The sequence below is a fragment of the Bufo gargarizans genome, chromosome 7, assembly GCF_014858855.1.
Source record: "Bufo gargarizans isolate SCDJY-AF-19 chromosome 7, ASM1485885v1, whole genome shotgun sequence".
NCBI classification, from domain to species: domain Eukaryota; kingdom Metazoa; phylum Chordata; class Amphibia; order Anura; family Bufonidae; genus Bufo; species Bufo gargarizans.
The window spans coordinates 147854924-147869848 of NC_058086.1; the positions used below are offsets into that span (position 1 = coordinate 147854924).

General features: G+C 45.4%; 1 protein-coding gene across 8 annotated transcripts in view; it reads left to right on the forward strand.

Annotated features, from left to right (window-relative positions):
* PBX1 (PBX homeobox 1) overlaps positions 1-14925 on the forward strand; it is a 131169-nt gene that overhangs the window by 98936 nt on the left and 17308 nt on the right. For 6 of the 8 annotated variants that reach the window (XM_044300906.1, XM_044300911.1, XM_044300908.1 and 3 more), the window contains 3 exons: positions 1328-1518; positions 5389-5524; positions 11697-11856. In XM_044300906.1, coding sequence (XP_044156841.1) covers positions 1328-1518; positions 5389-5524; positions 11697-11856 — 487 coding nt within the window. Of the gene's footprint in view, positions 1-1327; positions 1519-5388; positions 5525-11696; positions 11862-14925 lie in introns of those variants that run through there. The other 2 variants (XM_044300910.1, XM_044300914.1) reach the window with 2 other exon arrangements.

Genomic DNA, 14925 nt, shown 5'->3' on the forward strand with positions numbered 1-14925 from the left:
CTTGGGTGTAAGGCTCCATTTACATAATACCCATTATGGCTTCTATTTATAATGGAAGCCACAACGCTCTATCGCAGGGAACTGCAACCTTCGTCACTCCAGCTGCTGTGAAACTACAACTCCCAGCATGCAAACATGCTTGGCTGTTCATCTAACTCCTATAGAAGGGAATGAAGCATTCTGGGAGTTGTAGTTTCACAGCAGGTGGAGTGCCGGAGGTTGCTGTGATCCCTGCTCTATCGGATCAGTCTTCAGACAAATACTACCAGTGACTGACTGTCTACAAGCTTCTGTATTTTAACAGGAAAAAGAACTCTTAAAGGGGTTGTCTCGCTTCAGCAGGTGGCATTGATCATGTAGAGAAAGTTAATACAAGGCACTTACTAATGTATTGTGATTGTCCAGATTTCGTGTTGAGCGAACTTGGGTTTTAAGTTCGGCATCCAAAATTCGGGTTTGGGTTATCGAAGAATCCCGTTATGGGTTCCTCTACCACGGACCATAACGGAATTCAGAATCGATAACTGGATTCTTCAATAACCTGTACTTTGGACACCGAATTTAAGTTTGCTCAACACTATCCATATGGCCACCTTTTGGCTTGATTCATTTTTCCATCACATTATACATTACTAATTTCCAGGGGTTTACGACCTCTCTGCGATTCAGCAGTGGTGGCCATGCTGGCACATTGTAGGAAAAGGTGCCGACTTCTCTGGTGGCATAGGCCACAAGCACGGCCACGGCCAGCCAGCAAAGAAGGCAATATGGACAATCACAATACAATAGTAAGTGCCTTGTATTAACCTTCTGTACATGATAAATGCCATCTGCTGAAGTGAGGCAACCCCTTTAATGCAATTCTTTCTGTCCATTCTTCCTCCATGGCAATGTGAACAGAGCCTCGATAGGTTTTCTCCTATTCACTGACATCAAATGGTGCAGAATTGAAACACCGTTTCTAGAAAGGTGCACAATTTGTCATTACACCAGTGTTTTCTAAGCCGGCATCCGGGGTTGCCGGAGGGCTATCTCCATGCTTCCATATTACCACATTATCTAATACATATTGTGCTGTGACATTTGGGCCATTCCAATACGTTCAAGTCGTGGAACTGAACAGATTAATTGCCCTTGTGACTCCCATGGCAAGACTAGAGGTCATTTGAGATTATGGCAAGGCTACGGTACATGAGGAGAACCTGAAGTTTAATGTGTAGTATGTTATTTAATCTTAACAGAAACCGTATGAAGTGAAAAAGCGAATCCATCCATGTGAGTATGCAGAGAGCAGACTATAAATTTGAACGCTCTCATTCATTTTTAGGCCTGTAATGAATTTACAACACATGTGATGAATCTGCTGCGGGAGCAGAGCCGGACCAGACCCATCTCCCCCAAAGAGATTGAGCGCATGGTTGGAATTATCCACAGAAAGTTTAGTTCTATCCAGATGCAGCTCAAGCAAAGCACATGTGAAGCAGTCATGATCTTGAGGTCCCGCTTCTTAGATGCACGGTAAGACCAGCGTGGATACATCCTCCTGATATCTCTTATGTAAGCAGATTCCTGTAGCTTTATCGTGGTCTATGCTTCTGGTGGACAATTCAATCGCCAGACAAAATTGTTTAATTATAACTGATTAGCAGAAGGACCCGGCTTCACACGGGTATATTTAATCTATTTCCTTTAATGTTTGTGTGTGTCGTTAAAAGATATTGACAGTATCCCCCATAACAGTGACCTCTACAGTACCCTGCCCCCTTAACAGTGACCTCTACAGTACCCTGCCCCCTTAACAGTGACCTCACAGTACCCTGCCCCCTTAACAGTGACCTCACAGTACCCTGCCCCCTTAACAGTGACCTCACAGTACCCTGCCCCCTTAACAGTGACCTCACAGTACCCTGCCCCCTTAACAGTGACCTCACAGTACCCTGCCCCCTTAACAGTGACCTCACAGTACCCTGCCCCCTCAACAGTGACCTCCACAATGCCCTGCCCCTTTAATGCTAGGGCTACAAGATGACCATAGCCTATCAATTATTATAATGATAGGCTATGGTGTCACACTGTGACATGCTGCGACTGCAACACGACAGTCGCAAAAAACCCATCCAAGATGGATTTTTCTGCGACTGTTGGATCGCAGTCTCAGCATGTCACATGCTGCAGTACAACACACAATTATAAAAATTGTTGCACAACACATGTAGCAGTGTAGTTGTGCCCTATGTGTCGTGCGACTTATTGTCGTTGTGTAGCCCTAGCCTAAAGCTGACCTACAGCAGTGAAGAAAAATGGCTGGGTTATTATGGAAACCTGGGGTAAAACTGTGTGTATGTGGAGACTAAGGGCCTGCGAGCTTCTATTGGTTGATAAGGGACATGTGACTGTGTGTATGGCAGTTAGGATATAAAGAGAAAGGCTGGCAGGCTTGTATTGGCTAATGCAAGTCATTTTTGGGGAATATCTCAGGAACGGTACGTCCAAGAGAGTTGAGACCCCCGCAGTATTCCTTTCCAGGTAGCAAGGGATGTGTATACCAAGTTTTGTTGAAATCGATTGTTGCGTTTTTGAGTGATCGCGTAACATACACACACATATGTATATGTGGGTGTGTATGTATGTGTGTGTGTGTGTGTATATATATATATATATATATATATATATATATATATATATATATATATATATATTAGGGCTGCAATGAATAATTGACTCTATCGATAATATTTGATAAATGGATTAGTTGACAACTAATCCCATTATCGAATAATTGGCCGATTCGTTGCTATGCGGGCGGGAGTGGGCGGTCAGGCGCTATGCCTGCGGGTCCTTGAACTTTAGATCACTGCTATGCAGAGCAGGCGGCGGCGTAACATCACTTACTCACGTGACGCGCAAGCCCCGCCTGCTTCATTCATAAAGTAGGTGGAGCAGGCACGTCACGTGAGTAAGTGACGTTACGCCGCCGCCTGCTCTGCCGGTTACTGGAGCTTCATTGTAAGATAAAAGAAGATGCGGTGATTTAAAGTAAAAGTTACTGCCAGTTAACGAATACTGCAGTCAGCGGCGGGGCCAGGGCTGTTATGGGGAGGGGGATCTGTGGATGGCACCGTTATGGGGGAGATCTGTGGATGACACGTACAACATAAGATGCTATATAGTGTCATCCACAGGTCCCCCTCCCCATAACGGTGCCATCCACAGATCCCCCTCCCCATAACTGTGCCATCCACAGATCCCCCTCCCCATAACGGTGCCATCCACAGATCCCCCTCCCCATAACGGTGCCATCCACAGATCCCCCTCCCCATAACGGTGCCATCCACAGATCCCCCTCCCCATAACGGTGCCATCCACAGATCCCCCTCCCCATAACGGGGCCATCCACAGATCCCCCTCCCCATAACGGTGCCATCCACAGATCCCCCTCCCCATAACGGTGCCATCCACAGATCCCCCTCCCCATAACGGTGCCATCCACAGATCCCCCTCCCCATAACGGTGCCATCCACAGATCCCCCTCCCCATAACGGTGCCATCCACAGATCCCCCTCCCCATAACGGTGCCATCCACAGATCCCCCTCCCCATAACGGTGCCATCCACAGATCCCCCTCCCCATAACGGTGCCATCCACAGATCCCCCTCCCCATAACGGTGCCATCCACAGATCCCCCTCCCCATAACGGTGCCATCCACAGATCCCCCTCCCCATAACGGTGCCATCCACAGATCCCCCTCCCCATATCTGTGCCATCCACAGATCCCCCTCCCCATAACGGTGCCATCCACAGATCCCCCTCCCCATAACGGTGCCACCCACAGATTCCCCCCCATAACAGTGCCATTCACAATTTGTTTTAATATGGCCTTTGAACATAATTTTTCAAGTAAAATCATATAAACCCCTGTTTTTTTCATTTTGGTATTTTTCCCCGATTAATCGATGAAATTATCGACAACTAATCGATTATTCAAATAATCGTTAGCTGCAGCCCTAATATATATATTGTTGAATGTGTTGTAACATGACTGGGTGACCCGAAAGCCTTCATACTCAAGAAAAGTCATTTTTTCTAAAACCGAGAGAAATCTCCTCTCCTCCTGTTACTTTATCTGGTGTTCGGTGCACAAATCATTTTCTGTGTGTTTCTTTAGGTCAGTGGTCTCCAACCTTTGGCTCTCAGGCATGCTAGAAGTCCTAGAGCAACAATGCTTTAGGTGATTCATGTGCACCCATAAGTAAAAATCTATTGGGCTGAGATGTGAGGACCTTGGCGTTCACTCTTTTGGCTCACAGCAACCAGTCTGCATATCGGGGACTGAGGCCTACTATTGGATGTGCATGGAGACTTCTGACCCTAAGTCTCTTCAACCAAAACTGATAATTTATCCAGTCTATACTTTACTGGAGCTCATAGTTGCCACCGTGAATTCCAGTTCACTTCTGCTTCCTGTCGCAACGGGAGTCAAATGCATGACCTATATAATGTATTCCTCTACTAGTTTTCTTTTCAAGATTCTCTATTTTTTACATGCCTTCTACATGGTCAAGTCACATTATTAGGACCACTTCCTACTTTAAATGTCAGCAGCACATATCTCATGAAGGAAGTCACGTGTTGCGAGCTGTCTGCACACATATCCCTCATTGCAGTCATGGGTAATAGCGATTTATCAGAGTTGCATAAAGGGCTGATTATTGTCTTTCGGGCCAAGGATGTCAGTATTTCTGAAACTGCGCAGTTTGTTAATGGTATACGTGCAGTTGTGGTGAAAGTGTGTTATGAGTAGACAAATGGCACCATTGCGAATAAGCAATGTGGAAACTGCAGACCACCACTTGCCATTGATGTGAGAAGTGAATGTCGGCTAGGAAGGTGTGTGAGGGCAGACCAACACGCTACAGTGGAGCAGATCACCACCAGATAGAACCAGGGGCTACCAGACGTGTATAAAACAACCATTCAGTCAATCCTACTGTGTATGGGGCTCCAAAGCAGACAGATGGTCACTGCACCACTGCTAACAACGTTGCATCGACAGAAAAAGCTTCAATTTTCCTCCAAGTACTACCCTGGCCCCCTAATTCCACAGACTTGAACCCAATTGAGCATCTGTGGGACCGCCTTGATCGTCGTGTTCGCTCTAATGGTCCTCCCCTATGTATCATGCACCTGTGACAACCTACCAGGACCTTACTGAGTCACTCTCCGCCTGCCTAGCTGATTTCCGTCCTGCGCACGGTAGTTACTCTTGATATTAGCTAGCGGTCAGAATAATGTGGCTAGACCAAGTATATCCAGGCATTATAGAGTTCCATTAGTTTGTGCATATGTCCTGCCTACATTTAACTGCAATTGTTTGTGTGTGTATATAGACGGAAGAGAAGAAATTTCAACAAGCAAGCTACAGAAATTTTGAACGAGTATTTCTATTCACACCTCAGCAACCCATACCCCAGTGAAGAGGCCAAAGAGGAGCTAGCCAAGAAGTGTGGCATCACCGTATCACAGGTAGAGTACGTCTTTGGGTCCCTGTGCTTGATAGCTTTATTCAAACTTTTAGTAGTAAGTACTGGACAATTTAGTAATTGGATTATGTCATACAGAGTGTTTCATAGCTCCATTGTTAAAGTGTAACTGTCATGTTTTCATAAAAAAAAATAATACAATTTTAGCATATGTTACTGCTGCAGCAGCATTATGCATAAAGCAATCTTTAGTTTCCTCACATACCACTGTTTTCCTTGAGTTTTTTCCTTAGTTATGGCTGTTTAAACATTTACAATATGAGGAGCTTCTCAAGATGGCTTCTCTGCCAGTTCTCTGAGGCCAAAACTGCTTTCCCTCACTACTCATACACACTTGCTGTAGCCAGCAGCTCCCTGCCAGCCAATAAGATTGGATTACTGAGAGACACGCCTCCTCACTCTGAATCCTAATGCAGGCATGCAGTGTGAAGGACTGCCTCTCCGTCTTCCTGTCTTCTTCGCCGGAGACAGACAAGCCATAGCAACTGTCTTTTAAGGGAGCAGTGGAAAGGGACTGAGGACATTAATGAAAACTGTTATTATAAGGTAATTACAGATCTTTTGGCAATCGTTGACAGACTAACTCAGGTATATATGCCTAGCTCTGATAAACTAGCAAATAAAAACAAAATATGACAGTTACACTTTAAGTCCTAGAGAGCACATTGAGCTTATAGAGGGGGCTCCCCTAATCGCAATTCTTTTTGTATAAGAGCCAAGAGTCGCTTCAAGACTAGTTCTCAATTCTAGATAGCTCCTGTTGTCCATTTAAGAGCAGTGGATGCCCATTGATTGCAAATTGTCATGTAATGTGTCATTATCCCTGCAGCGGATTCAGTGAACAAGTGATCGTTTACCCAGTGGTGGCACTGCAGGGAAAATGACCAATTATACAATGGCATCGCTGCCACTAGAAGCAGGTCTTGGGGGATCGGTGCAAATGCATAAGAAATAGATGTAACATTGGTGAGTTATACATGAACTTAAAGGGAACCTGTCACCGGGATTTTGGGTATAGAGCTGAGGACATGGGTTGCTAGATGGCAGCTAGCACATCCGCATTATCCAGTCCCCATAGCTCTGTGTGCTTTTATTGTGTAAGAAAAAACGATTTGATACATATGCAAATTAACCTGAGATGAGTCCTGTCCCGGACTCATCTCACGTACAGGACTCATATCAGGTTAATTTGCATATGTATCAAATCGTTTTTTTTTTACACAATAAAAGCACACAGAGCTATGGGGACTGGATATTGCGGATGTGCTAGCAGCCATCTAGCAACCCATGTCCTCAGCTCTATACACAAAATCCTGGTGACAGGTTCCCTTTAAAGAGATTGTCCCATAATCAACACTTTATTCACAGTATAGGTGAGAAGTGTTTGATCGCTAGAGGTTCCACCACCATTCACAAAACAGGGGTCTCGCTCAGTCCCGTAGACATTGAATGGAGATGGCCCAGAAACCCATTCTTGTCATCAGTGGGGTTCCCAGCAGTGATCAGACACTTATCCTGCTAATAAGTGATAAGCATTGATTCTGGGGCAACCCTTTTAATGCACCCTGTTCAGAATGATAAAATATATAGACCCTTATAGAATAGAAAAGAACAGATGTAAAGGGTATCTAACCTTTGATTTAAAGGGGTTGTGTCACTTTAGCAAATAGCATTTATGTAGAGGAAGTTAGTACAAGGCACTTACTAATGTATTGTTATTATCCATATTGCTTCCTTTGCTGGCTGGATTCATTTTTCCATTACATTATACACTGCCTGTTTCCATGGTTATAGACGACCCTGCAATCAATCGGCGGTGGTCGTGTTTGCACACTATAGGAAAAAGTGTCAGCCTCTCTGGTGGCCACGACCGTGGGAGCGCACATAGGCTAGTGCTTTTTTTCTATAGTGTGCAAGTACGGCCTCCACTGATGGATTACGAGAAGTATATGATGAAAAAAATCCAGTAAAAGAGGCGATATGGATAATCACAATACATTGGTATGTGCCGTCTATATTAACATTGTGTACGTAATAAATGCTATTTGCTGAAGTGAAACAACCCCTTTAAGTTTATTATAAACTATTCCAAATGGGCCATAATATATTTATTTGCTTATTTTACCATTTTTTGTGACTTAATAAAATAGGCACCTAAAGTTTAGGGTGTGTATAGCACTTTGGAATCTGTGCACTTGTACACCGCTGTGGAGATGCAGTGAGTGATGTACAGGCAGGAGCATAAATCTGGTCTCCTATACCGATGTGCTATGCAGAGCTTTAAGCAGAACGGGCACAGACCGGAACTCTGCATAGCACATCACCGCTCCTGCCTGTGCCTGCTCCTCTCTAAGGCCTGGCATGATACACCTGTGCAGGAGACTGGATGTGTGCTCCTGCCTGTACATCGCTCACAGTGGAATCTGTACACCGCTGCCTGTACATCGCTCACAGTGGAATCTGTACATCGCTCACAGGGGAATCTGTACACTGCTGCCTGTACATCGCTCACAGTGGAATCTGTACACTGCTGCCTGTACATCGCTCACAGTGGAATCTGTACACCGCTGCCTGTACATCGCTCACAGTGGAATCTGTACACCGCTGCCTGTACATCGCTCACAGTGGAATCTGTACACCGCTGCCTGTACATCGCTCACAGTGGAATCTGTACACCGCTGCCTGTACATCGCTCACAGTGGAATCTGTACACCGCTGCCTGTACATCGCTCACAGTGGAATCTGTACACCGCTGCCTGTACATCGCTCACAGTGGAATCTGTACACCGCTGCCTGTACATCGCTCACAGTGGAATCTGTACACCGCTGCCTGTACATCGCTCACAGTGGAATCTGTACACCGCTGCCTGTACATCGCTCACAGTGGAATCTGTACACCGCTGCCTGTACATCGCTCACAGGGGAATCTGTACACCGCTGCCTGTACATCGCTCACAGGGGAATCTGTACACCGCTGCCTGTACATCGCTCACAGGGGAATCTGTACACCGCTGCCTGTACATCGCTCACAGTGGAATCTGTACACCGCTGCCTGTACATCGCTCACAGTGGAATCTGTACACCGCTGCCTGTACATCGCTCACAGTGGAATCTGTACACCGCTGCCTGTACATCGCTCACAGTGGAATCTGTACACCGCTGCCTGTACATCGCTCACAGTGGAATCTGTACACCGCTGCCTGTACATCGCTCACAGTGGAATCTGTACACCGCTGCCTGTACATCGCTCACAGTGGAATCTGTACACCGCTGCCTGTACATCGCTCACAGTGGAATCTGTACACCGCTGCCTGTACATCGCTCACAGTGGAATCTGTACACCGCTGCCTGTACATCGCTCACAGTGGAATCTGTACACCGCTGCCTGTACATCGCTCACAGTGGAATCTGTACACCGCTGCCTGTACATCGCTCACAGTGGAATCTGTACACCGCTGCCTGTACATCGCTCACAGTGGAATCTGTACACCGCTGCCTGTACATCGCTCACAGTGGAATCTGTACACCGCTGCCTGTACATCGCTCACAGTGGAATCTGTACACCGCTGCCTGTACATCGCTCACAGTGGAATCTGTACACCGCTGCCTGTACATCGCTCACAGTGGAATCTGTACACCGCTGCCTGTACATCGCTCACAGTGGAATCTGTACACCGCTGCCTGTACATCGCTCACAGTGGAATCTGTACACCGCTGCCTGTACATCGCTCACAGTGGAATCTGTACACCGCTGCCTGTACATCGCTCACAGTGGAATCTGTACACCGCTGCCTGTACATCGCTCACAGTGGAATCTGTACACCGCTGCCTGTACATCGCTCACAGTGGAATCGGTACACCGCTGCCTGTACATCGCTCACAGTGGAATCGGTACACCGCTGCCTGTACATCGCTCACAGTGGAATCGGTACACCGCTGCCTGTACATCGCTCACAGTGGAATCGGTACACCGCTGCCTGTACATCGCTCACAGTGGAATCGGTACACCGCTGCCTGTACATCGCTCACAGTGGAATCGGTACACCGCTGCCTGTACATCGCTCACAGTGGAATCGGTACACCGCTGCCTGTACATCGCTCACAGTGGAATCGGTACACCGCTGCCTGTACATCGCTCACAGTGGAATCGGTACACCGCTGCCTGTACATCGCTCACAGTGGAATCGGTACACCGCTGCCTGTACATCGCTCACAGTGGAATCGGTACACCGCTGCCTGTACATCGCTCACAGTGGAATCGGTACACCGCTGCCTGTACATCGCTCACAGTGGAATCGGTACACCGCTGCCTGTACATCGCTCACAGTGGAATCGGTACACCGCTGCCTGTACATCGCTCACAGTGGAATCGGTACACCGCTGCCTGTACATCGCTCACAGTGGAATCGGTACACCGCTGCCTGTACATCGCTCACAGTGGAATCGGTACACCGCTGCCTGTACATCGCTCACAGTGGAATCGGTACACCGCTGCCTGTACATCGCTCACAGTGGAATCGGTACACCGCTGCCTGTACATCGCTCACAGTGGAATCGGTACACCGCTGCCTGTACATCGCTCACAGTGGAATCGGTACACCGCTGCCTGTACATCGCTCACAGTGGAATCTGTACACCGCTGCCTGTACATCGCTCACAGTGGAATCTGTACACCGCTGCCTGTACATCGCTCACAGTGGAATCTGTACACCGCTGCCTGTACATCGCTCACAGTGGAATCTGTACACCGCTGCCTGTACATCGCTCACAGTGGAATCTGTACACCGCTGCCTGTACATCGCTCACAGTGGAATCTGTACACCGCTGCCTGTACATCGCTCACAGTGGAATCTGTACACTGCTGCCTGTACATCGCTCACAGTGGAATCTGTACACTGCTGCCTGTACATCGCTCACAGTGGAATCTGTACACTGCTGCCTGTACATCGCTCACAGTGGAATCTGTACACCGCTGCCTGTACATCGCTCACAGTGGAATCTGTACACCGCTGCCTGTACATCGCTCACAGTGGAATCGGTACACCGCTGCCTGTACATCGCTCACAGTGGAATCGGTACACAGCTGCCTGTACATCGCTCACAGTGGAATCGGTACACTGCTGCCTGTACATCGCTCACAGTGGAATCGGTACACTGCTGCCTGTACATCGCTCACAGTGGAATCTGTACATTGCTGCCTGTACATCGCTCACAGTGGAATCGGTACACTGCTGCCTGTACATCGCTCACAGTGGAATCTGTACACCGCTGCCTGTACATCGCTCACAGTGGAATCTGTACACCGCTGCCTGTACATCGCTCACAGTGGAATCTGTACACCGCTGCCTGTACATCGCTCACAGTGGAATCTGTACACTGCTGCCTGTACATCGCTCACAGTGGAATCTGTACACTGCTGACATGTGAGCGGTGTACAGATTTCAAAATGTTAGACACCTTCAGATGCCTATTAGGTAACTAAAAAAAATTATATAAATAAGTAAATAAAGTATATCACAAAAATTGTGGCTCATTTAGAATAGTTTAAAATAAACTTAAACAGAGTTATCCTTTTTTTTTTTTTTTTTTTTTTTTTTTTTTACATATGACTTTTTTACATATGACTTTTTTACATATGACTAAAAATGAAAACCCTACATAATTTTGTATATTCCAACCTTTTTCGAACAAACCTAGAACCAACCCTATACCTCAAATGGAATCAAAGAACCAATTGCTCCAATTGTCCTGCTAGGTTTATTTCAAGCTGACAGTTCAGGGGCCGTGTCCTGTGTGCTGCACCTGATGGCAATTGAAGGACAGAACTGAGCATGTGCGTCCATCTCAGTGAGCAGGACAGAAAATTTTGAAAAAGAGCCAACAGGTGGTGCTATACAGGTAGATTCCATTGAATAACTCAGTAGCTGTAATACATTTTGAATTACATGCAATTACAAAAGTGTTCAGATCCAGGGGCTGGTTTTGAAAACTGTAGAAATGTGTTTGTTGGAGAATCCCTTTAAATAAAAGGTTAGTTACCCTTTAAGTAGAGGTGCATAGATGCTTTAGTTGCTAATACTTTATTGCAGGTTAAACTGTGCAGATGTATCTCTGTCTGTTGCACTGTTTCACTGTCTCTGTTGCACATACTGCAGGTATCAAACTGGTTTGGAAATAAGCGAATCCGCTACAAGAAGAACATAGGTAAATTTCAAGAGGAAGCCAATATATATGCTGCCAAAACAGCTGTGACTGCTACCAATGTGTCAGTTCACGGAAGTCAAGCCAATTCGCCCTCAACTCCCAGTTCTGCTGGTTAGTTTATGTTTTTTTGTTTTCATTTCTTTTTTCTTTTATATTTTTTTTTTCTGTTTGTTTGTTGCCATTTTAGTTTTCTCTTTTACCTCCAGCCTTTCTTTACTGTATAGTCTCTGTTCACTTTATTCTCTCCCCATCTGGTCTTGATGCCATTGTGGTCCTGGTCGTAACCTTCTGTCTTGTTCATGCCCCCTCTCTTACTCCTCTATATCGTCTCTGTATTATTTTGCCCGTTTTTGTTTTGCTTTCCCTTGCTTATTTTCTAGATTAGCTTCCCGTTGTTTGTGTTTCAGATATTACCATATTCTCTAATGTCTTTTTCACACCTATAATTACCTCAGTCATATTGGGATTTGAGTTATTAAAGCCTCTTGAAATAGCCCTCAGCAGCTGCCATTTTGTGTACCAAGTTCTTTTACACTATGAAAGATCGTAATAACTTGTGCCTTCCGTTATTGTGGCCCCTATGAAATGGCTGGTCTACCGTCTCTAAAGGGTGGCAGCATGCATTATATAACAGGGTTGAAAGTCTAAGAGGTAATTGCACCATGAATCACTGATGCGTCATATTGCATTTATTCCGAAATATTCTCTTATTTATGGTATTGTAGGACCATCAGGCTCCTACTCACATTTTGCAGCCTTCACACTTGTTGAACTGTAATGTATTTGCCGGTTGAACTTTTTTTATTTTTTTTTATTGGTTTATATATTGTAGAGAATTTTTTGTTTGTTGACCTGGATACACAAACACTTTGACAGTAACAAACCACCCTATATAGAAGACTTTCCTCTGGATGTTTTATGTTTAAAGGGGCTGTTTATCAAAACAATTGAAAAATTTAAAGAAGTCCTAATTCCCTGACTCATCTTCTGCTTCCTCGGTTCTGATGAGTCCACTGTGGCTTTACTTCCTGTTGCTTCTCAACATGAAAACGTGTGAACACGTAAGGTTCCTGTACAAGGGCTGACACAGCAGGCAATTGTCATTAGTAATCAATCCATTCCCAATAATTGCCTGTTAATCAGAGATGGTGAGAGCTGTATTTGCAGGCAGCAGTCACCTCCACTGTATGGGGACGAGGGATCGCTTCTTCTCCCCATAGAGAATTATTGTTTCTGGAAAGCTGACCATTGTTCGTGCTGTCTAAACAATGGTTTCTCTATGGTGACGAGCGATCACAGCAGCGATTCCATGCAGCAGAAGTGATTGTTGCATGTAAATGCCGCTCTCACCTTCTGACTTGCAGGCAATTATCAGGAACAAATGGATAGTTCCTGCTAATTGAGTGCTGTGTCTCTCTGTGTAAAAGAGCCTTGAAGCAATGCTTTCACTGGATGAACAAGCTAGTTCATCTGGGGATTGCCAGCACATTTACACAGGGCAATTATCGGGAAGGAGTGTTCCTAGGAATGCTCCTTCCTGATAATTGCCCCAGTCATTGGCCTGTGTAAAGGGGCCTTTAGCTATTCACTGGATGAAGTGGCTCACTGCTGTGGCCAATAATTGAGCAGTCCATTTTCTGTGTCAGACTAAGAATACACAGTTACTGGCCGGACAACCCCCTTCACTGCATATGAAAGCAAAGGTTTCGGAAAAGAAGGGTGTACTCTGCATCACTGCTCTGCCTGCAATAGGGCCATCTAATCTTCATTCAGTGTCCACCCTAAGGTGGAGGGGGCAGAGCTTGCAGTAAGACAGACAGGCCAACCATAATATATCTATGGGCTGCACCAGATCTCATTGTGAGAGTGTTGGGATTTGATGACCACTGTGTCCGACTGTCCTCCAGCACAGAGCTTTAATTTTGCAATATCAACTAATTGAATTTAAAAGAACCAAGCATGAAGGGCGGTCTTGCCAAATCCTTCAGCAAAATGATCTGCATTGTTTTGCCACAAACTCCATCGGAATGATCTGTATAATTTATTGCCATGGGCTGCGCAATAATTAGATCTCTGTAGTTGATCACTTGTTGATGTCATCATTAAGTCATTTGGCTAATGAAATCTCCAGGAATTGATTCAGGGATAGTTGGCAAATCTCCAGAAAAGAGATTAAGGATGAAGCAATGGGGAATTGAGTGTAACAGGGATAGAGGTTAAGAATGATAGACGAAGAGGAATGAAGGACTGGGACAGAGCTTCTGAGTAGGGGGAAACTGTAAAATGACAGCGTGCAATAAAATGGATCATAACACAAAGGCAAAATTAGGCTTGGAGATGCAATTAATAAAATTAGGGACCTTGTTCCAGTCCGTGCATACAAGATTATATTTGTGCACTTTATGCCTCTGCACGTTAACACAATAGAGGTTATGAGTTTGATAAAATCATTAATTTTGTCATTTTACATAGCGTAATCAAAGGTGTCACGAGAATTTGCCTTTGATTATTCCCTTTGTGATCATTAATTAAACTTGTAGATTGTATAATATTTTTGTCTTATTGCTTGTTATACTTCAAAATGATACGGTCAGTGTAGAATTTTATACAGCTATGTTATATGTCCATCGACGGACTGGGAAAGGCAGCACTCGAACGTGGACGAGTCTTTATACGCGTAAGGTATTGGCTTCTAACGCATTTTGGGCCAAAGTCTTTAGGTGCTGCACTAACTAAGAACTGATGTCTATACCTGTCCTGTGCCTTTTATGTTCTCGGTAGTCTCCATAATCAGTCTGGGAGGAGAAGAATGAAGCGGAGACCACAAATGCGTGCTGTAGACATGTCTATGGGAGATATAGAAACCAGATGAAAATATGGAAACCAGTTGGCTGTTTCTGTATTTCCCAAAGACTGTAAAGTATTGTGTCATGTGAATCTGTGCTCCATTCATCTACTTGTGGACAAATTATAGAGAATAGTGGAAAAGGGCTGTGACTCCTTTGGGTCTCCGTGTTCAGACCCTCACCTATCCAATGGGAAAACCCTTTACAGAATAAAGTAATAAACACCCGTACTTCCATTGTAAAAAGTAGCAATCCGTATCCTTGATATACCCCCCCTTCAGGCTTATATTTTTCCCCGCCCTCTATATGCAGTTTTAATCCACTTCCCAGTTTC